Source organism: Phyllostomus hastatus, unplaced genomic scaffold, assembly GCF_019186645.2.
Source record: "Phyllostomus hastatus isolate PE091 unplaced genomic scaffold, TTU_PhHast_1.1 phas_contig_29, whole genome shotgun sequence".
NCBI classification, from domain to species: domain Eukaryota; kingdom Metazoa; phylum Chordata; class Mammalia; order Chiroptera; family Phyllostomidae; genus Phyllostomus; species Phyllostomus hastatus.
This window is the reverse complement of record NW_025333835.1, coordinates 39,712,957-39,739,671: the sequence shown is the minus strand read 5'-3', so window position 1 is coordinate 39,739,671 and position 26,715 is coordinate 39,712,957. Positions and strand designations below refer to the sequence as shown.

Genomic DNA, 26,715 nt, shown 5'->3' with positions numbered 1-26,715 from the left:
ATTGAAACTTCAGCACCGTATCGCACAGTACTCTTTCCTTCTTTTCAAACATGCAGACCTGCCCGTCCTTTCACCCCAACCCTCAGACTTCAACACCCTTTGTCCTCAAAGCACATATAATGTATCTGCTTTTATTTTTCATACACTGTCAAAAACCCCTTGTTAATCAAAGTAAAACCTGAATTAGAGCCAAAGTGATAGAAGCAAGCAGAGAAAAACCCCACCCACAAATAAACGAAAGCTTATTCATTTAACCATGAATATACTTGGCATTTATTTTCTGAAGCAAGTTCCATTTTCAATTCTTTTAAACTCCAATGTGAAATGCATTTTCTTTAAAGCATAAAAGGCAGTTTTGGTCAGTGTACTCCACTGATTTTATAGCGGGGCTTAGGTTAGCTATGTGTAAGCAAGTAATCATTTAACTGATTACTGTTTATATGCCTCTCAGACCTGAGTTAACTATTTGACATAAGACGAGGCATTGTAAGTGGTGAATCTCTTACCAAAATATCATATAATTCTTTTCATCTTCATTTCCACATGGAAACTGCATAAGTCACCTTATAACCATACTCTCTCTTCAAAGTTTATTAAGTATTTTTCGAAACATTTCATGTATTACCTTTTTCAGTTTTGGTACTGCTTAAATGCAGTCGTATAAATAACATGCTCTGCTTTCCATGTTCAACTTTTCATACTATAAGTATGAAAAAAAAAAGTCAGAATTTGGATCCTTGTTGCACCGCGTTCACTCTTCCGTCAAGAAAACCAGGCGTCAGAAGTGGGGCCGGCCCTTGTGCCCGGAGGGGATGGCCAGCGGCAGCGTCACCGAGGACAGCGAGGACACTTCCCAGTACAGGCTGTGGGACAGGAAGAGTCTGTAGAGGACCGCCATGGAGACGGCCTGGCAAAGGATCACGCCTATTGTGACCACCTGGGAAGGCGAGAGAGAGAGAGGTTTCACTGCCGGCCAGAACAGAGGTCAAATTCAACCGATCACAAACCGATACATACTGCACTTCACGTACACAGGCAGGGTGGGGTAAAAGCAGATTCTCAGTTGCTCATATGGGAAAATAATACAGTAATTAATAAATAGCAAGCATGAACCAGGTGTGTCGTGTACTCACAACTGTAAACTTACTTTGGCCTCACCCTGTATACATGCACACCCTGCCTTCCATCTTTACCTCGGGCGCATTTTAGAATATGTTTTCCACAGGGAAACATGGCTGCTGTTCAGAACTGTGATTGTTCGGAGATGACATCCTCTGAACACCTTACAGACGCCAAAAGGAGCCCCGGGAGGGCAACTCGCTGCGCCACCCCCCCTTCCGGCGCCGCGCCGCCACCGGCAGCGAGGAGAGAAGACGGGGCTCGGCTCCGCCAGCAGCGGGGATACAACACGCCCCGCCAGCCCGTTGAGGACTCCAGAAGTCCTTCCAGAAGTTCTCAAGTTGCAGACCACCTTATCCATTTTTGCAGACCACCTTCCTACCTATTTACCCTTTGTACACACGCCAGGCTCAGGACACTTCGTGCGTTCAAGCGCACACCGCACTGCTCCTAACGGGCTCGGGCAGAGCTGCGCGTTGAAAAGACCGGCCGCTCCCCTGACGGGGTAGGGACCGGGGTAGGGACCGGGGTAGGGACCCACGCAGTCAAGATGCGGCGCACCGGACAGCGGCACGGCAGCGTCAGGGTGTTATGGCAACAGGACTGAGCTTCATAATTCTATTTTGATTTTTACCATTACGCAGAAAAGAACTTTGCCATTTTTTCTTAACAAAGATGTGTTATGAATTCTGATTTAAAAACTGGCATTATAAAATAGGCTCAAACATGAATAACAAAGCTATTTTCCATCATTTTGCTCATAAGCTAAATGGAAAATTTTGTCTTTCATATTTTAAACTTCTAAATTATATACTTACCAGTTCAATATTTGGTTTCAAAGTTTCATTGGGAAGCACCCAAGAGGCCTCAGAGAGAAAACAGGCTCAGTCAAGACCCCCCAAAACCATCCTGATCACTGACAGCACTCACCTTATCTCTCTGGTAGTCCTTGCACACGACAGAAACACACGCAAGAACTGGGTGGCACAAAAACCACAAGACACAGCCCTGAAACACACAGAAAGTGAGTCAAGGAACTGCCGCAACAGCTTTGCTTTCAGAACGTTCCAGATAAAACTAAAACAGTGTATTTCAGAGGTCTTGACTGACTTACTTCACTTGGACTTTAGAGAACGTGTAGAACTTTAGAAAAAAATGTAGAAGTAAATTTGCTCCTGCGGTGACATTAATATTTTGTTTCTAATCAAATGGGCATTTTCTAGAGTATTTAATTTCAAAATCTTGGATCTTTTACACATGGGCATTTTGACATACTACAAATAAGTAACGAATAGGTAATTGAGAAAACCAAGGTGCATATATATGTGTGTATTTCTGTAACAAGTAAGACTGGGCACGCGCGTGCACACACACACACACAGATGCTACACAAACACATGCGGTGACCTGTGGCGGCCACCTGCCGGGGGGCTGTGCAGGCAGAAGCCAGCAGGGCTGGGTGAGGAAGAGTGGGGGCTTTTGAACATTGTCCTTTTCAGATATCTGCTTTCTATTTTTCCTAAAACCATGGCAATGCACTCTGTATTCCAAAATTAACTTTGAAATAAAATAATAAGTTAATAAATAGTAGCTGTTGAGATGCTTACTGCTGTGACATTTTCCTTATTGAAGATAAGGAAAAAAGATGCAGCAACATGTGCTTAGTATGCTGCTATTCACATAACATTGGAGGGAAATGCATAGGAATGTGTGTTAAAAATTCTCTGGAAGGACAAATGAAAAGACCAGTGACTAGATGAGAAGGTGATAACTGGGTGGATGGTAGAGAGCTAAGAAATGTTTTGCTACTCTGTCAATACTTTTGAACATCTGAACACATTCAAAAAGTTAAATCATAACATATAAAAATAATTTAAGTTCAAAGAAAATGGTACTGTTTTATGCATAGAACAAAAGAGGAAGTTTAGTTTCTAAAAACCTTAAATATATACTCACTTTTCAAACAATCAGCACTGCTATCTCTGTAAAAAATTCAAAAGCAAAGTGGCACTTTCTGGCCTGGCTGGTGCTTTGCAGGGCCGCGGCAGCAGCAGCCTGGCAGGGCTCCGCACTAGGGACAGGGAGGCCGCTCGGCCCCCCCACAGCTGCCACGGGCCACACAGAGACCAGCCTGTCGGAACACCACGTAAGGTGGCCGGATGAGGGAATGTGGGTCCTCTCACCCCGACAGGGAAACCTTCTGGGGAGAAACGCTTGCAATGCTACTGCCCCCACTCTCTCCTGACCTTTTCCTTCATCAAATGGATCTAGAGAAAAACCAAATTTGCTTTTAGATCTTGCTACCACCCCAAGGGCACGGAGCGGGCGATGGAGTGAGCGTGGCACATGGGCGCAGAGATGCCGCAGCTGACGAGGAGCTGGGCCTGACCTGCGCAGGCCCACGGAGCATGCCTCCCAGCTGGAGAGCACCGCGCAATCCTGAGAACACTTTCTAGTAACAAGTCAGGTAACTTTTTTTTTCCCCCCTTTGGAGAAAATGTAAACTGTATTCTAATTTGTTTCAAAAAAATTAAAATTCCGATACTACAGAAGAATGCAAAGTTCCCATTGGTGAAGGAATCATGGGCCAGGCAAAACTGACCACCAAAAGTGGACACCACTGTCCCATGGGGTCTGCAAAACGGGGACAGTACCACCCGCTCCCCCAGGCTGGGGAGGAAGGCAGGGAGACAATGGCGGCTGCCTGCGTGTGCTCGCTACAGAAGGCAGACGGAAGCCGACAGTCAGGAGACACTGTGTCCTGAGCAGACCCCTACTTTGGCAAAGGTGATGTAGAACTCCCTCTTCAGGGTGCTCCTCTCCACCGTGACGATCTGGTAGAGGCCGCAGCCCAAGGACAGCGCGAGGCAGACCCTCAGGACAATGAGGAGGATCCCTGCTAGGTTGTGGTGGGAGTAGTGGCTGTGAGGGCTGGTGTCTTCAAACTGTTCCCAAAGGAGCAAAATGCTCTGCAAAAAAAGACAGTACGTTTACAGAAACAAAATAGTACCTGTTTACAATGAAGTACTTTTTCAAGTCTTCTACACATCCCTTTAAACACATCAGCCTTCTAGGAGGTTCTCAGATTTATCAGAGGATAAAGCTGCCAATCAGTGAAGCAGAGGCAGCCCCTTCTTGGCCGACACCCTCGGCCAGAGAAACTGGGTTATCACAGGGACCACACACGGCAGATAAAGAGCGCCGCTGCTACGTGACTCCACTGAGACGTCCGTCAAGGTGGAAATAAGTGAAAAGATGAAGAGAATAAATGTAAACTTTTTCTAAATCCATCTTTTTCTTATTCCAACACCTTGTTAGAAATCAAACTGTTCTGCGTTCAAGCCTATTATCTCAAGGTAACTTTTCAATATCTGAGTATTTTTTGTGATCCAGAGATTAACAAGTCAGAACCGCTAATTTCAGATTTTATTCTTTTTCCACGGTCACCTCCCTGGGTAAAGGAGAGTATGTTTTTAACATTCACCGAGAGCGCAGTTACTTATCCTTAGTTGCTTTTCTCGCATGTTCTTATTGTAACAGTAAAACACTCAGCAAGCTGCTGTTTACTGCTGTTCACTAGAAATCTGCACCCACAGTCCCCCCATCTTCACCAGCACCACTCACTGAAATACATAAATTACTCTGATGGTTTTTCCATCGTTAAGTCAGTAGCCTTCGCTGCTTCTTTCACATGCTAACTCAGACCTCAGAATTGCATCTTCAGTGGCTTCCAAAAGTGTGTATCAAAGCTCAAGTATTAATTCCAATTCTTAGACTCTATGGAGTATTCCAGCCACTCTCCCTTTTCTCACTCTCAAACCTTCTACGCCAGTTCCAGTCCCGCTGCCGTTCTTGACAGGTGAGCTCCATGGCCATCTGGCACACGCGGATTTCCTTGCTGGACGGACGATTTGCTCCTTATGACTGAAAACATTCCTCTTCCACTCCACCAAATTATACCCATGTGATTTCTGACCCTACATTTCCAAACTGAACTTTTACAGCAAAGAAGTGCATAGCATAGAAGAACCATTTCCTGCTCTCTCTGTGAGGTGATGAATTTATTTGTGATCATCTTACGATGCATATGTCCATCAAAACATCAAGTTGTACACCTTAAATACATGCAATGTCCACTTGTCAATTATATACCCCAATAAAGCAGAAAAAAAACCCCCGCCGATTCCCATGACTCACTTTTCTATAGTTCAAACGCCCGTACTTTCATATATGTATGCGAATACGTGACCTGGAAAATGGACACATGCATTCGCACAGTCTCTGTGGCCTGCATCACTCACCTAGTCTGGGTCGCCCAGTACCAGGGCCGTGTCTAATGCTCTCTGCACAAAAGCTCACCTAACAGTCTACGGTAGTGTCATAACCTCAATTCTTAATTTGCATTGGTCTGTGGTAATGAATTTAAATTACAAAGAAATAATAAAAATTCAAATTTTAAAACAGCTATTAATTGAGAAATGAGATTCTAACACTACTCTCTACAAATCCTAAATCAAAAACATCAAGTTGGTAGAATCTTGCCCTCATTTTAATAACTTCTAACTCAGTTCTTTCTCATTAGCCCTTCCTTCCCGGCATTATCTCCTTTCTTAATATCACTATCTGTGATACACTCTCTTTCTAAAGTCAGTCCTGCAAATTCAGTATGACTACTTCACTCAGCAACTAGTATCCTTACTAAATACTAGAAGCACAGAGAAGAATGAAGCACAGAACCTTACCGTTCACTAATGAATTTTGCAGTTTATTTAATGCATTAAAACTTGGATTACAATGTCCTTTACGGAGCCCAGGTGTATATTTCATTTTCATCTATAGTCAGTGATGGTTACAAACTGGGTACCAATATCTACATTTGTACCTTTCCCCTTAATTTCTATAAATCCACCGCACATAGGCACATGGAGATCCCAGAAAAACATCTCGTACTGTCACTATGGGGGAAAAATAAGGCATAGAGGGTCTTTGTAAAAGACCAACTTTAGACCTGGATTGAGTGTCGGCCTGCAAACTGAAAGGTTGCTAGTTCGATTCCCAGTCAGGGCACATGCCTGGATTGGAGGCCAGGTCCCCAGTGGGGGGTGCATGAGAAGCAATCACACATTGATGTTTCTCTCCCTCTCTTTCTCCCTCCCTTCCTCTCTCTGAAAATAAATAAAATCTTTAAAAAAAGATCAAATTTGCTTCTGTAATGGTTTTCATGAACAAAAACAAGATCCATTTTTTTTTATTCTACATTTTGCTTTTTTCTTGATCTCAGATATTCACCTAAATTGTTTCATGTATAAAGTGTAAAACTGGACCTAAAGACCCTTGCCAATGGATGAATCTCAGATTCACAGATTCACTCATTTAATTCTGAGAATTTAATATGTGTTATAAAATATGAAAGAAAACTACTAACTAGAAAATAAGAATCTAACCTAATATGAAACACATTGCACTTGAATAAGCTGATAGGAAGCTCAAATTCAGATAACTTACAACAATTCAGATTCCTTAATCAATCAGTCCTTAAAGTCACGCTTTAAAATCTGCCTGCACAAATTGCCATGGGCCGCGAGTCTCATTCTGAAACGGGCTGCGTAAGTGCGCGTCTCCGCGCCCTGCGGCGCAGACGCGCCGAGCGCTAACGCTCACCTGTGTTGTGACGATGACCACGGCGATGCCGGTGGACGCGGGGGTGGAGTCCCACTGCAGAGGCCTGCTTTGGGGCTTCTTCATTCTGACTATGGTCCAGCCCACGCACAGACTCAGGAGGAGGTACAACATTTGAATTTGGGAAGCGATGTCAAAAACTGATGGGAAAGGAAAATCCAAGTGAACCAAGTTTTCCCAATACCAAGAGTGCGGTCCTTTTGGAGTTGAGAATATATCATTATTTTTTTACCACAGAAGGATGGCCATTTTCAGAGAGAACAGATACAATTCAATAATAAGAGGTATTCATATATAAGATTGTAAGAAAGTAAAATTTTGCCACTGAATCTGTAAACACTCATGAGAACAGTGAAAATAATGGCACTACTATTTTATGTACATATACATGTATATGTATGCCCTTAACACACCTTTATTAAGATAAACTTTAAATCTCTTTGTGTTTCCCATTTTTCTTAGCTTCTCTAACTACATCACTCTGCCCTCTGTACCTCACTGCTTATTGAAGAAGACAAATTTTAAATATGATTTCTGCCATGTACAGAATACTGCCACTTTTCTTTCTCAGTCGCTAATTTTTTTTGATGGCTGAACCACAAAGCGAAGACTATTTTCTAAAACCATTCATAAGAAATCGGACGACAGAAGCACGCACAGCTGCAGTAACGTCCACTCGTGCGGCCTCAGTGTCAGAGTCCTGAAGACAGACCAAACACTGCTGGCACTAGTGCGCTGCGCCACCATGCGGCCGTCCCTCGCACTGCAGGGCCGGCCGGCTGCCGTGCGGAGGGGGCAGCCCAACTGCCTGCACCCAGTTCAACAACAATCTACAAATACTTCAAGCTCCGCGCATATTTATTTTGGAAGATAGTATTTATTGACTCTAAAAAAGGCTGTCCCTTTCTCGTCACAGTGTATTTTGATTTAGATTTTAGAGTAAACGTGATCACAATTTAACAAAACTTTTTCAAACTGCCATCCATAACTGAAGTGCAGAACTTTTACTTCCTTTTATATGAAGATATTCTTGAAGAAACAAATAAAACCAGCTATAGTATAATACTTGTCTTTAAAAGTCTCAAGCCAAAGACCCATGAACAATATACCTTTTCATACACAGTTTGACATATCTTTCCCCTACTCGGCCATGCCATCCAAATTAAAACTGCATTCTCTACGTTTATGCTTATGTATTTATAATAGTGAATTCTGATAATGAACTGTCATTACATTTGAATGATATAAAATGTCATGGCATTTCAGATCAAGCACGGTTTTATTTCATGATAGATTTTAAGCGACTGTGGTGTCAATCATTTTCGTTAAACATTTCACAAATACATATTTAGTTACTGAAAGAAGTTATAGGCAAAGAAATATTCCTACATAAGTTGCTAATTTGCAAAACCAAATACCTGGGGGTGAAAACACCCGATTTTCCGGTGCATTTCTTTATACACCAAGTAATACATATACTGATGTAATGCTATAGCTTTGAGGATAGGTAGAATACTGCTTACCTGTTGTTGAAGAATAACTAATTGCAGGTACAATACACAGATCACACAGAAAATCCCATTCTGTGAGATTTGATTAAAAATCTTAAAATTTTAATCTTCTCACTAACCAAACCTGCTGTCAGAATTACCAAAAGCAGCAACACTGACGTACTGCAGTTTTATTAAAGATGTTTTCTTTTTAACCTACAGTGAGGATGCCAGACAGACCACTACACTGTTTTGCACACAGCAGACACAAAAATGCAAGAGTCCTTGAGCTTGTAAGGGCTTTGCTATTGGTGGGCTTCTGTGTGTTCTGCCTCTTTAAGCTTCAACTTCCTCATCTCAAATGCCTAAGCTAGGTTATTTCTAAGGTCTGTCCAGCTTTAAAGTATTCTATGATTCTATTAAACATCCTGAGTCATCCTAGAGAGAAGAGCGGCAGAACCCAGGGCTCTGGGTGATGTTGGAGAAGGAGAGGCAGCTCTTGTTCAAGCCCAGGAGGGAGCCACACGCCTTCCCTTCACGAGGAAATGAAAAAGTTCTAGCATTCCCGAATCTGCAGTAGGCAGCAAGTTCAGGATAAGGGGGCCTGAGATGATTACAGAGATTACCATAAGATACATTATTAAAGAGGGGTGAGACCAGGAGAGAAATAGGGAAATACAAGGAAAAGTGAATTCTAGAATGGTTTCATATTTAGAATCTTTCTTGGTGTCTTTCAAATCATAATGCGTTTTCCAGGACTGAGAAAGGCATAGGACCTGGTGTATGAAGTTCTCTTTAAAGAGTCATGATTAGAGAAACTTCTAAATTATTTTTTCCCATCATGTTTAGCTGAAAAATTACTTCATTAGAGTTCCTCTTAAAAATAATTAAAAAAAAACAACCCAAAGCTTTGAGGTCAGCTTGGTTATAAGTACACTCCATGGCTCTGAGTCAGATGGAGGAAAAAGAGTAAAAGAAGGGTTGCAAACAGGGAGGAAACCCCTGTCACCTTGGGGTCAGGAGACTCGGGTCTGAGTCTCTGCTCTACCCCTCAGTAGCTGACTGACAGTTGGAAATGCGCTGCTTGGCACTGAGCCCCAGTTCTTTATCTGCAAAACAGGGAGAAGCAAACCTCCAGTTCACTGAGGCTTTACTGATGAGATAGAAGAATGCATATAAATATGCCCCATGAACAGCGAGGAGCGGCCCACTTGACCAATTGAGAGGAAACTAAACAGGATACATGGGAACTAAATCTGTAGCCCAGTTTTCGGTCACGCTAAATTGTAACCAACCTTGAAGAGAAAAATTGCATTAGCACAAAAAAAACAATTTACAAAAAAGAAAAACAAACAAGAAACAGAGAGCAAGTTTACATCTTTGGAAACAAGGCTCAGGAAGATACTCACATTCTGCCAAACTTCCCATGAAAGGGACCCCTATCCCATCTTTGGAGTAACTGAGGAATTAAAGAGAAGAGTATCAGTGTAAATTGCCAATGTGAAAAAAAATTGTTTACAATCAAATCAAGCACAATTTTGGTGGACTAATTAGGATTAATTAGAGGTAATGATGAACACAGTTTAGTGGTTGTGAGTTACCTGGAGAAATGAATGTAATTAGCTAAAGCTGAACCAGCTTGTAACAGCAATGCAGTTGTCAGGACCTTTAAAACCATGTGCATGGGTCCTCCTTTATTAATAGCCTGCCACAATGACTGAGCATAAATGCAAGCAATCACAAAGTACACTAGGACTAGGAGGAAAAAGAACTCATGTAACCCTGTGAAGAGAAGAAAGGAGTTTGCTTCAGTAAAACAAGCCAGTTACAGTGTTGGGTTGCTTTCAAATCTTCCTGTCAATATATTTCTAGAACTTGGTTTTTAACTGAAGTCACAGCATTCACTTTTGTAAGAAAGAGAGAAAAAAGGAAATCACTGAAACTTAAAAATTTTATACTTTTGGGTAGTTTTAACTATAAGAAGGCCAGATTAAACTAAACTAGTTAAAGTCAATCTATTAAAAAGTATAGTGGTCCAAGAATAAACCTGAAGACTGCCCATTAGATCATAGCTTTGTTCACAAACAGTGCACTAAAATGACGATTTCAGCATCATTAGACAGACTTCTCACCCCCAGGACTTCTGTCGTGAGACACAGGAGCGGACTGAGTCGGTCAGCGACAGGGAAACGCACCCTGACAGCAGCTCTCAACATGTGCTCCCCGGGCCAGCAGTGCAGCCTCACTCGGGAACTTTCTGGAAGTGAAGTTCCTGAGCCTCATCCCAGATCTACGGACCCAAACTCGGCGCGGGCCCCGGGAGCCTGTGTTCCAATACCCCCTCACGTGACCTTGACTGCGGCTGGGCACGAGAACCAGAGCTCTGGGACGTAGCATGACCTCACACTGCCCCTCGGCCCAAGCTTCCAAACACCTGCTGCGGCCAGACCCCCCTTCTGAAGTGAACTGTCTTTGGCTCTCATCAGAGAGGAAATCCCACCTGCGGTGGCCATGTGACTCCACTCCCCGGTTACCTTGAACTGCGCCAGTCCAAAGACTAGCCATTGGCCAACAAACAGCATGATTTGTTCTCAAAGACAAGCTAGGCTAATCATATTCTCTTGGGAAATCAAACCACAAAACAGGGACTTAGGCAACAGGAATTGAAGTTAAAAGGGGACAACGTGGGGGAAGGTCAAAGGTGTCAACCCAGGCCACGATAAAATTCCTGAGCACACTGACATTTTGAATGAGCAAAAGGAGCTGGCTGGTGCAGACAAGACAAAGGAAATGTGCAGCTTTCGTACTAGAAACAGTGCCAGCCACCGAGCAGCCTCCAGTTCCCACCGGCAGATTTTCAGTCGAGTCTTCCTGCATCCTCAAGATAAGTCTCTCCCACCCTTTTTCTGCACTATCTGGAATATTCGGTCATCATTTTTCAAAAATTTCCGAACATTTTTATAATGAGCTGGAAGGCTAATTCGGGCTTAATGGCTTACATTTATCTGGTTACATCTCAAGCCAGCCTTGACTATGAGGGCTTTTATAGTGTATCTACGCAACACCAGAATACAGTGACCGTGAATAGGAATAGAGCTGTCTCTCCCGAATCTGTGGATGAACAGTACCAACTGCACTCACTTCCATTCTCATTGTGAATACTGAACACGCTCCACTTTCTCATTGTGGCAGACTCCAACCGACAGGCAGAGAAGGGAATACTTCCATTATGTGAAAAATAACTTTGGAAAAGCAATCCGGATACTAACTGTAGGAAAAACGGCCAATGAACAGTTCAACCTCCTCATGTTTTTGGCACGGGTAGGAGAGATGAGAGAGAAGTATTCCAGCCACTGGGTGTCCCCCCTGCTCTGCGTACACACGTGCTGAGAGTCCACTCTCTAGTCCAGGTGACGGGCACATTCATCCTCCAGGAGGGGAGGGTCCAATTACAGAAAAGGCATTCTTTTCCTTACAAAACTGCTTACATAGAAGAAGTATTCCAGCTTCAGAAACAATGGGACAAAAAACCTGGGATTGTTATAGTAATGGAGCAAGACAGAAAATATGCTGATTATAAGTCAGTAAAATTCTTTTTTCTAGGCTTTTAAAATTCTGGTTTTTATCCTCCTTCTTAGCAGAAAGAATTAAACATGGCATTCTATTTAAAGTTTTATTTATTTATAATTCTCTGCAGAATACCCATGACAAGATGAAGGTTAGACTCCATTAGGTTACAGTCCCACCATGAAAAGCAAACCCTGGACGATCTACCGAGTAATCGGGATATTACAGGGGAGGGGGGAGCTTTGGAAAACAAGACGTATGTCACCGGCAAGACTCAAGACTAAGTATATTTTCTAGAGAAAGCTAATGTTATAATCAACAAATTACTTCATTGAGATAATGTATTAAATACATTGAACCAGGTCATTTGTCCTACACTTTGTTCACTGATTTTTTGCATAAATTCTTTTTACCATGACTCTGCCCACAGGGCACTTTAAAGATAAAATGCTAGTTCTGCACTCAGTTCTATTTTAAATAAATCACCTCTAGAAAAAAAAAGTATTTTTTCTCTTCAGCTATCTACTTTTTTCCTGCCACCATCCTTCACAAGAAAACACTTTATGTTCACTTTGAAATTAAAATCTGATTTTAAAGTAGATGGACACTAGGTATCAAATTTTCCTACACACAAAAGACAACTACTCTTAAGTGAGTGTGCAACAAGTGACAAACACTTATGTTATTAGGAAATATCTAGATTTTAAGACAAGCTCACGGGGAAGAAGCATTGGCAAAATTCAGCTGGAAGAAAACTTACGGGACAGCTTTTAAAAGTCTGGCTCCAGCTAAACGGTAGGAGACGAAAGAAAAGAGGGTGCGAGAAGGGGAGAGCCACTGGGTCTCGGGCAGCACTGGAACACTCTTGCCTACCGACGGTGCTTGCTGTCTCGGAGCCCCGCGACGACCCCACTGCCAGGTGTCTAGGGCGTGCCCTGATCCGCCTAACCGATGGGAGAAGTTCCAGCACCCTTGCCAACACCGGTTTCTCTCGGACACCTTCTCTTACAGGTCCCTCACCGTGCGTATAGCAAGGACATGCGACCCCAGGGGACCGGTTCTAGGGCGCACCGCTCCTGCACAGCAGCGGCACACTAACAAGCTGGGGGTGAACGACGCTCCGAGGACAGCGCGGGAGCGAGGCCGCGGATCCCCGAAGGCGGCCAGAGGCCGGCAGGGCTGCCCACACACGCCTCATCCTCCGCACGGGCGACTCCGCACAGCGCGCGGCGGCACGGGGCACACGCCACCTTTGCTTTTTGGAACTGCGGGGGATTACTTTTCTGTTATTTTCGATCTGTGAGTATGTGGTAGGGAATCCACAGCTACAGAGGGCCGGCTCTATCTAGACGTGATGCCCGGTTCCGCCGCGGGTAACGTGGGAACGTGGCACAGCAGGGAGCGGGCCTAAGGGCACGGCTGACCGGCTGGGAGCAGCAGGATGGACCGGTGCCGAGGACACCGCCCTGGAGAAGTCTTGGAAATTCGGGTACAGTAAGGTAATTAATCTCCTTACCGTCTGTACCATTTGCACGACTTTTTCCTGTTACTTGAAGCCAACAACTTTCCAACCTGTTATTAGCAACATGTTATGCGAGCTAAATGGAAGGCCCAACCCATAATCTGTCGGGATGACAGAGGGAAAAGGGGCAAGAGAAAAGAAGGCAGGTATCTGGAATCTCAACATCAGGGATGGGCAGACGTTGACAGGACCCGTAATGTCAGTCCAGTGGCAACCAGTCTGCTTTAGACGGTGAGGACTCAGCCCTCGGGATTCCTGCTACTCCTTCTCTTGGTCTCTAACGGCAGCACAAATAGAGTTAACTGCAACTCTGTTTTTTTTTTTTAATGGAGAAGCAGCTTTATTTTATTCTGCCTTAAAGCATGACATCCCTATGTAGTATTTTGTCAAGTGACATCAGGCTTGCCCCCGTTTTATTTATTTATTTTTTAATCTAGACCAAGTCTACAAAATACAGGATAAACCAAAGTCTGGTAGGTATAAGTCTGGTAGGTATAAATGGTTTTAAAGAAAACAACATATAAAATTTAACCAAAATAATATGTAACATTAATCACAGTTACATGCACCAGGTTATTCTAATTCAAGAGTATATGGTTTAATAGTCAGTGCTTAGGAGAAAGCACAGCAAAGCAATTTTCCCTACTCAGGGCAGAAATTGAGACAAAGGAGCGAAAGTTCCTAAAATGAGCTAATTGGGATTTATTTGCCAAAAACAAACCCCATACCTAAGGCTGCAGAGTAGGAGAAATCCCTCTTAAGGATCCACTGTGTACCAGCACGTTGCCCAGACAACCGAATATGGACTTCGAGATTAGTGGTTCTGCGCACTAGAACCAACCTCGGAGCTTCGACCACCTACAAGTTCCTGGCTTCCACCCCCAAACCGAATCTACCTGGGTCTCTGAGGGATGCACACCTATTTTTTTTTAAAGCTCTCCAGATGCACACGCAGTGACAGGGGAAGAAACACTGATTTAGACTTTGATGTAGAATTAATCACATTTTATGGCAACATAGAAGTAATCGTATTTTAAGGCCTCTAGGCATTTTAATCTATGAAATAATGTGACCTTTAAGAATTAAGCCAGTCACCTAACAAATATGAATATTTTTGAGTGCTCCGGCATTTTTTGACAATTAGATTAGCCATGCACAGAATCCCACGCTTAAGGAAAATAAGTACTATAATGAGGTTTTGTCCCTAATTTAACTTTTGTTGATGACATGTCCCATGTAACTTTCCCCATCCTAACATTAAAAAAAAATTAAAAAACAAGATTTTAGACATAAGTATAAACATCTAATCAAAGTCAGTCACAGAAGAATACAGATCAGAAGAAATCGGGACTAAGGACTCAATCGGAATGGTTAGCGTGAACCCTAAAGAAAGAGCTAACCGTCATTCAGGATGTTGGGAAAAACACTAGACAATGCAGGGAAGGTTCAGGATGCGCCAGGGGGAGGATGACCGACAGGCGGTGGCTCGCGCATGGCGCAGGGCACACATGTGATCACTTCGTGGTCTATGCTCAATGTTCGCATGTCAGACTGGACACACAGAAGGAGACCGGAAATGGGAGCCCGGACAAGGAGGAAGGAAAAGCGTCTCAGTGCACAGCAGCATCTTGTGGATCTGTACGGTAAGTGAACCCATCTGTTGAGCTCAAGGCCTACAGCCCACAGGGCACCAAGGGGAAGAGCGGCCTCCATGAGGCAGGATGGAAGAAAGTGAGGGGACCCCTGGCAGGTGGAGTGAGGAAGTGGAAGCCGACACCCTCCCACCAGAACCCCATCTCCAGGAAGGACCCAAGAGAACACGGTTAGTGGCCGGAATCGCCTGTGATTCTGGAAAGCAACACCAAGGCCTCCTCCCAACCGGAAGGCAGCTGGAAGTTGCTACCACAAAGCTTGGAACAACACCCAACCCCTGGAAACACACAAAATCCCAGGAACTAACTGACCACGCACACAACGCGCTCTGGACTGGGCCCGTTTCTGCTGGGACGTGCGCTTTTCACTTCTTTCACAGCGGCGCCCACGCCCTGGCCTCTTTCTTTTTCTCTACTTGAAAAATAAGTGCTTGACTCTCACTCTGATTCATCCTTGAAATCTCTCCTGGGCTAGTCAAGGACCAGGGTTGCTCAGGTACAGATAAAACAGGAGGAGAAATTCCTCTGCTGGCCCAGATGGTGCAGGCAGAGGTCCTTCCGCTTGGAGGCATTCACAGTAGGAACGAAGATGATGCCCAGAAGGGGCAGAGCCCAGCCTGGGAAAAGGGCTGGATTGAATTGGATAAGGAACACAGAACCCCAGAAGATCTAGAAAATGGATTGGTTAGCAGAAGACCCATCGGAAGCCAGAGTAAGATTGGGAACTTGATCAGTTAGTCTGAAAGGGCGCCTGGTCCTTCTCACGCTCTAGGTAATATAATCAGCCTGACAAAGACAAGTTCTCTCCCTCCCTCCCTCCCTCTCCCTCTCCCTCTCCCTCTCTCTCTCTCCCTCCCTCCCTCCCTCTCCCTCTCCCTCTCCCTCTCCCTCTCCCTCTCTCTCTCTCTCCATAACATGTGCTTGCCGGTTCACTCGCACGTTCTCTCCCCCCAGCAGCCGTATGGCCACGCAGACTGCAGGCCTGGGCCAGTGCCGGCCAAAGCACACCCGGGGACAGACTGAGCCAGCCGGACAAGGGCAGAGGCTAACCTGAACTAAGCTTGGGCATGGCCTAGAATTTCTGGACACGGGCCTTTGTTCTGGGCCTGATAAAGACAACGCTGGACTTCTTCCACAGTGAGCAGACAGAGAGGGAACCCCGGGGACCTGGGGCACCCTTCCATTTCAACCCCAATAAATCTTACCACAACACCACCTTGACCTCCCACGCGTGGGTCCCCAGAACAGCTTTCCTTGCTACTGCGTGAAGGAACCCCACTTCCTCCAGCACCACAATGACCCAAACTACCGTAGTAGGACCAACAACTTCCCGTGACAATCTACAGTGCTCCGGACTACCATCGAGTGAAATGTAACCTCAGGTTCACTTGCATTCAGAAACAACTTGAGCAGCTGACCCTTACGTCATTTCTTTCACACACACGAAACCTTTCAGAATTAACTATTTTAAAACCTTTAGCATCTCACTTTGTCACTATATAAATCATGTGTTTTCAGACCAAAGGACACTTTTTTAAAAAGTTGATCTCTTGATACATTAAGTTAGTTGTGACCTGTTGTCCATAACACAAGCTCCTTAAAGTGTTTCCCTATCGCTGGCCATTCACATTTCGAACTGAACAATCAGTTTTGTGTGATGTAGCCGCAGCTCCTGCCTCGCCTCCACTCGCCCACCTTGACAGTGAAGGAAACGCAATGGGGTTAAGTTTTTCTCTAAGCAGGCTGACTCTGCCAAATGGGTCAAGAACTCAAGAATCCCCTTTCTTCGTCAGATGTCCTACAGATCTCGGTTTTTACTCTGCCGTGCTGATTTACAAATCTGTTAGGATACTTTAGGGCATGTCTATCATGAGTCACGAGAAGTCATGCATTTCTGTTTGGGCTAGGTAGCTCCCTCCAGTACCACAGTGCACAGTCGATGAGACATGTAATGGGCGTGAGTACACCTGATTTTGGAAAGCATTTCGAACTTTGATCACTCCTAAAACGGTCAAATCCTTAAATCTGCTCAAACGACTTATTAAAAGGATAGTCATACAAGGAAGCGCAGCTCCTAACCTTGATCACGGAGTTTCTGATTTAGATTACTCAACTTATTAATATTTTTCTGTTTATGTAAATGCTAACTTATTATTTTAAAAAGATCTAGAATATACAGAGGAAAATCAAACTATCCAAATTTCTACCACCCAACATATGGAAATAATCTGTTGATATTCTTGTACTTCTGATTATTCTCTGTAATTTTTATACATATTTCAAATCATACCATATAAAATTTAGTGTTCTGCTTTTTTAACTTAATTGTATAGCTATTAAAATGCTATAGGAAGATTCATTTTACCATTTCCCTACTATTGGACACATGTTATTTTTAACTTTTCATATTCTAAAAACACAACATGAAATAATTTGTGCATTAATCCCTTTCTGTATCGAGGACATATACTTAAATGAACATTCTTACCAGACTCTCCAGCGCTAAAATGATCAAGTGGGTTCCCTTCCGCATCGGGGTTCAGTAACACCATTTCAAACGGTATGTCGTCCCCCTGAGAACTCTCCTTGTCATCTCTGCATGTGTACTTGTCTGCATAAAACACATGCCACGTTTGTGGATACGGAACCTGGGACACTGTCAGATTATGTTCCGTCTGGTTCACGGCCACTTTAAAGAGAAAGAAGATAGCACTTTCAAAGCACAAGTCTCCAACATATTCATTGTTTTAGTCATACAATCAATCTGAAATTAGAATTCTCTTGTTTATTTCTTATAGCTTCAGACATTCAAACCCTGTTGTAGTATTGCCATATGGTCTGTAAATCATAAATCAGAGAAAAAGAACATAACCACAGGAATCACTATAAAAATACTGTGAAACACCACAAACGAGTAGAATGATTTCACTGAAACTTTGAATTTGAATTTGAAATGTTTTCACATTTTTCAAGTGGGTTAGTGACATTCAAAAATTTTTTCAATTAAATTTACTGGGGTGACATTGGTTAATAAGATTATACAGGATTCAAGTGCACATTTCTAGGATACATAATCTGTATACTGCATTGCGGTAAAATAGACAAGACACAAAAGTTAGCACTTTAATGATTTTTTGGTGTACAGTTCTGGGGCATCAAGTACCTTCACAATGCTACATAATCATCACAGTGACATATTTGAAAACTACGAGTTACATTTATTTATTTACTTTTAGAGAGAAAGAAACAGAGGGAGAAAAACAGGGAAACATCAATGAAAGTTCAATTTACAATGGAGCATTCAACGTAGAAAACCATATCTCATAGCTATGACTCACAAATACCTTCAAAAGAGTTCCCAAAATCCTTTTCTAACGGGCAATTCTTTAAGGCGGCACTACAAGTAGACACACAGAAATGATAAGAATGTAGGTGTTATCACACTGGGTCGGGTCTACTTAGCGGCGGGATGGAGGGGACCCCTGAATGCTGGCATCACACCAAGCTGCACTGGGACCCTGGCTGCGATACTCACCTTCTGTGTGACCTTGGGCAAGTTGCATGAGCAACAGCACTCACGTTCTTCATCTGTAAAACGAAGATAACACTAAGAGCTGACGCAAGGACTACGTTACGTGAGCCGCTTTGTATGGTATCTGCCACATAGGAGTTGCCGAATAAAGGTTACTTCTCCTTTTCCTTCCTTTATAAAGGGTGGTTTTTAAAAAGGTGGTCACACTAACGAGCGGTCCCCAGTCCAGGGTGACCCCGCCCCCTTCCAGGGCATCTGGAAATGTGCGGGGACCGTCTGGTCACATAAGCCGAGAAGACGCGTGGAGGGGGCGGAGCGAAGCCTCATGAAATCGAAGGTGACGTCTCACAAAAAGGAACCGTTCCTCCCAAAATGCCAACGGTACCCCCTTTGAGAAACGCTAAATGACGTCTAACATCGCCTCTCAATTTAAACCCATGCTTCTGCCCAAAGAGGCAGTCGCTAACACCACCGCAAAGGTACAGGACAGCGGTGTCTCCGACTCGAGGTACAAGACAGAGTAGGAGGGTTGAAAGAGGAAGTCTTCGCCCTACTGCTTACCAGCATTACGACTCAGCAAATACATGTACCTAATCTCTCGAAACTCGTTTTTCAGGAGTAAGACCAAGACACCTGCCCTGGCTAGTTCAGATTCCTGTGAGGAGCAAATGAGACAGCATGTGACAATCCCAGGTCAACAGTCTGATTCTGAACAAAGTTGACTATTCCTAAACTGTAAGTTATGACGGGCCGAGTCTCAACTCTAGACTACCTGCACAGCAAGCCGACCAGTCTCCAGCTTTTTCTCAACTAAAGAAAACAACTTTTTAAAAAATATTTTATTTATTTATTTTAGAGACAGGAAGAGAGGGAGAAAGAGAGAGAGAGAAACATCAATGTGTGGTTGCCTCTCATGTGGCCCCCATTGGGGACCATGGCCCGTAACCCAGGCATGTGCCCTGACTGGGAATTGAACCTGCGATGCTTTGGTTCGCAGCCCACGCTCAACCCACTGAGCTACGCCAGCCAGGCAGAAAACAACTTTTTAATAAACAGAAAACATGTCTTGAAATAACTGTGGAGATCTGCATATGTGGGAGATTTTAGAGGAATCTAAAATCATCGTTTCATTAAGAAACAACTTACTGTCTCCGGTGTAATGCGGTGTTGTAGTTATGGGGAATGTCCTTACTGTACTGCTTGTTACACGAGGTGGACCGAAACGTGGTGGGTCGAACTGCTCAGGACACCCACAGCTTATTTCCTTCCTTGCCACCATCTGTCCCTCCGTCCCTTCCTGCCTTCCTCCCACCCTCTTTCCCAGTCTATTTAATCCTCACTGGAGGACATTCCTTCACTGTTTCTTAGAGAAGGGAGAGAGAGAAACATTGATTCAAGAGAGAAGCATCGATTGTTTGTCTGCCCTGTGTGCCGGACCAGGGATTGAACCCACAACCTGGATATGTGCCCTGACCAGTAACCAAACCCGCAGCCTTTTGGTTCCAGGGCGCCGCTCCAACCAGCCGAGCCCCACCGGCCAGGACCCACAGCTTACTTTCAGACAGCTTGATTAAAAACGAGTATCGCAAATACAAAGCGCATCTAACAAAACATTAACGATGAATGAATGTAAGCCAAGGATATACATGCGGATATAGGGCGTAATAGACTTTCAACTTTTCTGTATGATTAACATTTTCTCCTAACAAAAAAGTTGGAACAATGTTATTTATAGGTTGTCTTTATAAATGAGATACTGATCTATCTAGTCGGGATTCAAATTTTGAGGACTTGGGCTTACGTTTGGGAATTTCATTAATAGCAGTGAAACTGGATAAGAGGCTTTTATCAATAACACCACGGCACTGTTATTTTAGCTATCTTAATTTAGCTGACATTTACACTGTGTGGTTTTTTTTAACTGTGCAGCTGCTGGAAAAAATGTAACACATAATGTAATTCCTGTTAAATATTTGAAGAGCTTTAATAAGAATTCAATATATAATCAATACATGGCTCAGAAATAAGGCTTTTGAAATGTGCAGCCTGCAATTACATAATTTGGACTTCATTATATAAAGGCTCTGCGGTGTTGCTATCCTATCCCTTGCATTTTCTATCTCAGATAAAACAATGTAAAAATGAACCCTTATATGTTCACCAATACACTTTTTAATGTGTCTTTTTAAATTACGCAGATTGACATCAAACTAAAGCAAGAGCGTGCTTCATAGAGCAATACTGCCTCGACTTCCCGCCTTGCTGCCCTTCCCAGCAAGGCCGGAAAGACGAGCCTCCAGACCAAACGGGGTGTTCACTGTCTTCAAGACAAAAGACGACAGCACAGCGCGCCTACTCTGTGCTGATGTAACTAGCACCTCACCTATGAGCGAAACCTGAGCTGCAGGGAATGGTGGTGCCTGGCTAACCGCTCAATCATATGATGAAGGGAAATGAGTGTAGTCAGCAGGAATACACATAATAATAATAATAATATACTGACACCTTTAAAGGACTTACAAACACGCTGGATGTACAAAAGGAAATACACGCACGTGATGTACAGAGACATTACTGAATGTTTTATACACAAAATTGTATTTGGGTCTTCTAATCTGACAGCAAATGACTCTTAATCTCCTTCTTAAATTTTTTTTACACAGGAACTTATTTTAGTGTTTTTAAACGTCTTGTTTGCTTGCTTTAAAAAGACCTGCAAAATATTTTATCACCATTTTTAAAGCTGATGTTTTAGGACATTACTGCAAAGGAACAAAGGAAGACTGAAAAATAATTCCCTGAACATTAATTTGGGAGAATGTGTACTCAGAAGCCACATGTGATGCTAGGGCGTTTTTCAAATCTGCGGGTCTTTTCACAGTTCCGAGCAGCAGCAGGGTTTTATATAGGCACAGTTAATGAACTCATTACCAAGTAGGTGAAAGGCTATTAATTTCTAAAGTCCTATTAAATGGCCAGGAAATGAGAATTATTTCTATAAGAAATTAATTTAAAGTGTGGTGCTACTATGCCGTCATGAATTTAAGAACATGCTTTGTGTGTCAGAGCACCCAAGGCCCTAAAGAACAATAGACTATAAATATGACAACTCATATAAAGTTAGAGAATACAGACTTTCTCAAGACTTGGCATTTGTTATTAGAAAAAGAACTGGTGAAATATGTAGAAAGTGATTTATGTCTCAGCAATAGTTAATTTATTTCAGGCCCCAAAATTGAACAAAACAAGCTTCTTTCTCAAAAAATCCATTTCCTGAGATCTTCTCTTCTAATAATTCCACAGAACACCCTTTCCCTGGAGGGAGTAGGCAAGAGGAAGGGAAAGCCGGAAAGAGAAACAACAGCAGGAGGTTTTATTGAGTTACAGCCTCATGTATATGCGACTCCGCCCTACAGAGTGACAATCAGCATCACGGCATTTTCGGACTTCCGGAAACCTTAGAGAAAACGAGCCCAGCCCCCTTGCTGTACAGAGAAGGAAAACGTGGCTCAGAGAGAAGATCTTGTAAGGCAGCAGCCCTGGTTCTCAGGTCAGCAGTCTTTCCAGGGCCCCGCACCGTCCCTCTGTATACCTGAGTTCTGTGACAGGAGGCATTTTATGACTGATACAAAAGCTATGATTTTCCCGGTGTATATAGTATGTGGTATAATAGTGACCGTGTGATACAAGAAAATAAATCCATTCCTATAGCTCAAAGCTTTAAACTACTCGATACATTTTTAATGAAAATTAAAAGAAAGGAAAAGACTTTGGGGTGTCAAACAGAGCAAACAACCTACCAATGAAAACCCCTCAAGCACTAAGCTCTGTGATAATTCATCCTACAAATGCTTAGTAAATGCTTAACTCAGCACTAGAGTACCCTAAATTCTCATCCTCATAACACCATGTAACTAACATGCATAGTACTTATCACAGTTGCGATTTTACATTACACTGATGTGATTCATTCCCGTTATACCCACTAGCCTTAAGGACTGAGACAATGTCAGTATTTTGTTCTGTGATTTACCACATGTGTAGCATAATCCCTGATACAACAGAAGAGCTCGTGAATGAATGAATGAATGACTAGACCAAAAGAGCCTTGGTGCTCTTACTGATTGACTTGGTAACAGGTAAATAACGTGCAAACTGGTAACTATAATAAGCGCTGTGGAGGAACACAAGAGGCTGTAAGAACTCCAGTGTTAACTTAGAGGAGGGAGGAGTCACAGAGGGAAGGAAGAAGAAGCAGGAGAAAAGCCCGTGCAAAGGCGCAGGAGAGCACTCAACAAAACAAGCACTGCCAAGGAAGGGAGGCAGGAGGGGGACAGTGCTGGGAGGGGACAGTGCTCGGGGAGAGCAGGGAAGCAGGGGCCAGGCTCTGTTGGCCTTGCTGGTCCGGTGGAGGGGGCCTGTCTTTGACCTAGGAGCAGCAGCAGGCCACTGAGGTCCTGAGGGTGTGGGGAGGCAGTGAATGTGGCCCACGAAACCTGCTGTTCAGGAAGATTCCTCCAAAGGCAGACAGGGATCAGCGCGGCCGCGGTGGCCAGGTCGGACGCTACTGCAGCAGTGCAGGCAAGAGATCAGGGCAACCTGGAGTAACCCGGTGGGGTGGGGAGGAAGCAATCAGATGGATTCAGGACATATTTAGAGGCTGCTCACTGGCGGGCTAGAAGGGGAGACAGAGGTCAGAGAGGGGAGGGTCCGCAGACTCCCCGGTTTCCAGCTCCCTTGTTTCCTAGGCAGGTGGTGGTGCCAGTTCCTGAAACACTGAACACTGGAGAGGGTTTGGGTGGGCAAGAAGTTTTGGCCCATCTGTGTGGAACACTCAGATGGACACGCTGGTGTACGGAGGAAAAGGGAATGGAGAATGAGCACCTGCGTGAACTTCTCAGGTAGGTTCTGACATTCAGGGTGGAGGCACATCCCTTCGTGTCACTGCCTCTCTGGTGTTTGAAGCCTTAAGTGATTCAGACTTCTTCGGCACACTGTCAAAGTCATCTCACACATATGAATAAGATACCCTCACAGTGGGTGGCAAGGACTGGGGACTCGTAGCCCTGTTCTGGCTCGCTGCCTCACTAGGGAATCAGGGGGCTGCTAAGGCTAGGAAGAATGGATGTTCAGAAATGGCGGTGTTTTCCTTGGCTAGATTGAAAGAAGATTCGGAGACTCATCAATATGCAGAACACGATGGGGAAAATGTAGAGGCGAAAAGGGAAGAGGGATAATTTCCATTTTTTCTCACGGGTGCTTTATCTTCCTAATGACCCCTTCAAATAAGTGCCTTCCGAGAGGCAAAATGGGCGGCGTGGCACGTGCTCTTCGTTTCTGTATTAAAAAGACCTGCACGCACTCCGGATGGCTAACACCCTAATGGACAGTATAGCGATGATGAGAAGGGAAGGGCCCAAGGATCCAGGCAACTAGGATAATAAAAGCAGGCCCTCTCTAGAGGCAAACCTAAAGATTTACAAATGATGGGGTGCTGGTACATCCCAAAATGACTTACTGTGTCACCATGACTAGGTCCTATGTTCAAATAACAGGTTGCAAAACTGCATCACACGGGCTACATTATACAATTAACTGAGATACTACATGTTTACTGCTTAGCTCAGTGCTAGCATATATATATTGAGCATTCAACAAATGTCATTCACTCTACATTGCTAGTGGGTCAAAATCTACCCGCCACATTGGTATGAATTATGTTACCTGTAAGAGGTCTGACTTAAAGAAAGTATGCCCTTATAAATGACATGTATATATTTTCAAAAAGTTTGAATGACAAAGGGGGAAAAAGGTATGCCATCTTTGATCATGGAAACTTGAACTTCAGTTCCTCAAACTTCAGTTTAAAATGTACTAGACAAAGAGTCATCACAGTGTGAGATGTGCTGCATCATGAAACACCCTGGTATGCAAACACTGCATTTAGCAAAAAGGAGGAAGAAAACATACCCATCATATCAAAAAGGCTATACTCACTCATCAACTGAGCTTTGGACAATTTTTCACTACAACTGTCACCGTGACTGTTTTCCTGCAGCTTTAGCCATTCCTGGGCTTGGAACAGGTAGAGTTTTGCTTCTTTTCCAACAGCTACTGCTACGTTGTTGATTCTGACACACAGAAGAGCACGGTCACCTGGACAGTAAAACAAAAATTATCAACCAGTTTGGTCTTGTACAAAAGGGAAATGGCAGGACAATTCAACACCTCCACTTACCAAAGTGAGAATTGAAAAGATCACAATTTTTCTTAAATTTCACTGAACTAGGTAGATCGCATTAGAATGAACACCCCATTCAGATGCAGGGCAAGAGATGACACACATTAATTGTCCAAAGCGATGTGCGGAGTTTCCTTGTACTTCAGCTAACAGATGCCAGTTCACTGACTAAACAGCGACATCTGCTGCATGGGGACCTTTTATTAATTTTTGCCTCGTTTTACAACCACTCCACATGTCTTTAACATCTGTTCATAAACTATCTATAGACATTTCCTAAGTTTCTTTTTTTAATATAACATGGCTGTTAATATTGAATTATACTTTTAATGTAAAAATAAGCATAGCTAATAGCAAGAAAGTTTAAAGAGTTTGGGGCATTTTATACCCAACACAAAATTTGACACGAGGTTTTTTTTTAAGTTTTTTTTTAAAAGATTTTTGTATTTATGTATTTTCAGAGAGGGAAGGGAGGGAGAGAGAGAGAAAGAGAGAAAGATCAATGTGCGGCTGCTGGGGGCCATGGCCTGCAACCCAGGCATGTGCCCTGACTGGGAATCGAACCTGCGATGCTTTGGTTTGCAGCCCACGCTCAATCCAGAGCTACGCCAGCCAGGGCTTTTTTTTTTTGACATGGGATTTTTTTACAATAAAACTTTCAGAGTACGTTGCAAGACTAGCGTCAAATGAGTCTGGTTGCACACACCAAATACATTTAAGGCCCAGAAATAAATGGCAAAAAAAAAAAAAAAATAGGTGCCTCTGTGGAAATGCACTCTGGGTGAAAAGTAAAGCAGGAGACTGTTTCATTTTCAAATGTTCTATTCTCTTGTTTTTATCTTTGTTATTATAATTATCATTTTGACTAAACATTTTAATTAAATTTAAATGTATAGTATGTATCAAAGAGAGGGTAAGTATCCTATATAAATTGATTACATTATAAAGTGTCGAAAGTTAACAATGATGTTAAGGCCCTGTTAATATCTTAAGAAGCATTCTGAATTAGAGTTCATTATTTCAGTATAGTTGTGCTACTATTATTTTACTGGACACAAATTATGAACCTTCCAGGACACACATGCATTTCTCTCAAGTTAATTCTGGGCTTCATGATCCATAATCAATCTACTCCTTTGCTGGCAGAGTAAACTGTTGCAGCGACAGTGACAACTAGATTATCAGGTGTTGTTTCCCAAAATCTCTTTATTGCAGGTAGTTTTTATCCAATTAACTTTAATAGCAACAGACCCAAGAAATCTACGTTCTGGGGCTTAAGATTACACGTAATTACAGTGCCTTAGTGTACCTAATCAGGCTGAAACAGAAGTGAGCCAATGATGCTTCTTGGAGGGAAGGATCTCGAAAAATGGAGCAGGCGTGTCATCTGTACAACGTTTGTATGTTAAGGTTGAAGAAACGATCTTTGAGGTGCAGAACACAATCACCAAGTGGGGAAGGGGTGCTGATGACGAGGGTGTAGGGGGCTGCGACAGTGCGTTTCGCAGTACACGCATCCCACGAGGCCGCTGAGCTGCGGAGAGAGGGCGGCGCTGGAAGTCCAGGTGACACACCCGGCCCGGCGGCCCGGCTCCAGGTCTCCCCACGAGAAGCTGGGGGCGCGGCCCGCGGGACGTGTCCACTCGCCTTCATCCCTCTCCCCGCCCCCGCACCTACCGTGGAACCCGAAGTGGCCGATGCTCTGGCCCTGCGCGTCTCGGGCCGCGGCGCTGCTGAAGCTGCCCCGCAGCGTCTTACCCTGGCTGCCCGGCGGCCACCAGCAGCAAGTGAGGGCCACTGCCAGTAGCCGCAGCAACCCCATCCCTGCCTGCCGCTGGGCACCCGCACCGCGGCCGCCAACCACCAGCGGCTACCGGTCCCACGTCGGCAGCCGGAGAAGGGGGAAGAGGGAG

At 43.8% G+C, this 26,715-nt stretch overlaps 1 protein-coding gene across 1 annotated transcript; it reads right to left on the bottom strand.

Moving 5' to 3' along the window:
• Positions 1-249: 249 nt before the first annotated feature.
• GPR180 (G protein-coupled receptor 180) lies at positions 250-26,715 on the bottom strand. Its single transcript, XM_045839281.1, has 9 exons — positions 26,480-26,715; positions 24,559-24,717; positions 17,518-17,718; positions 9,890-10,070; positions 9,698-9,747; positions 6,781-6,938; positions 3,897-4,088; positions 2,050-2,127; positions 250-937 (listed from the first exon to the last, which is right to left on the bottom strand). The coding sequence occupies exons 1-9, from the start codon at positions 26,622-26,624 to the stop codon at positions 779-781; spliced, it is 1,323 nt and encodes a 440-aa protein (XP_045695237.1). The 5' UTR covers positions 26,625-26,715; the 3' UTR covers positions 250-778.

Coding starts and splice junctions, on each gene's coding strand:
- GPR180 (XM_045839281.1), bottom strand. CDS start 26,624: ATGGGGTTGCTGCGGCTACTGGCAGTGGCCCTCACTTGCTGCTGGTGG. Junction 24,718..26,479: donor CGGCCACTTCGGGTTCCACG/GTAGGTGCGGGG, acceptor TTTACTGTCCAG/GTGACCGTGCTCTTCTGTGT. Junction 2,128..3,896: donor TCTACATCACCTTTGCCAAA/GTAGGGGTCTGC, acceptor TGTGTGTTTCAG/GGCTGTGTCTTGTGGTTTTT.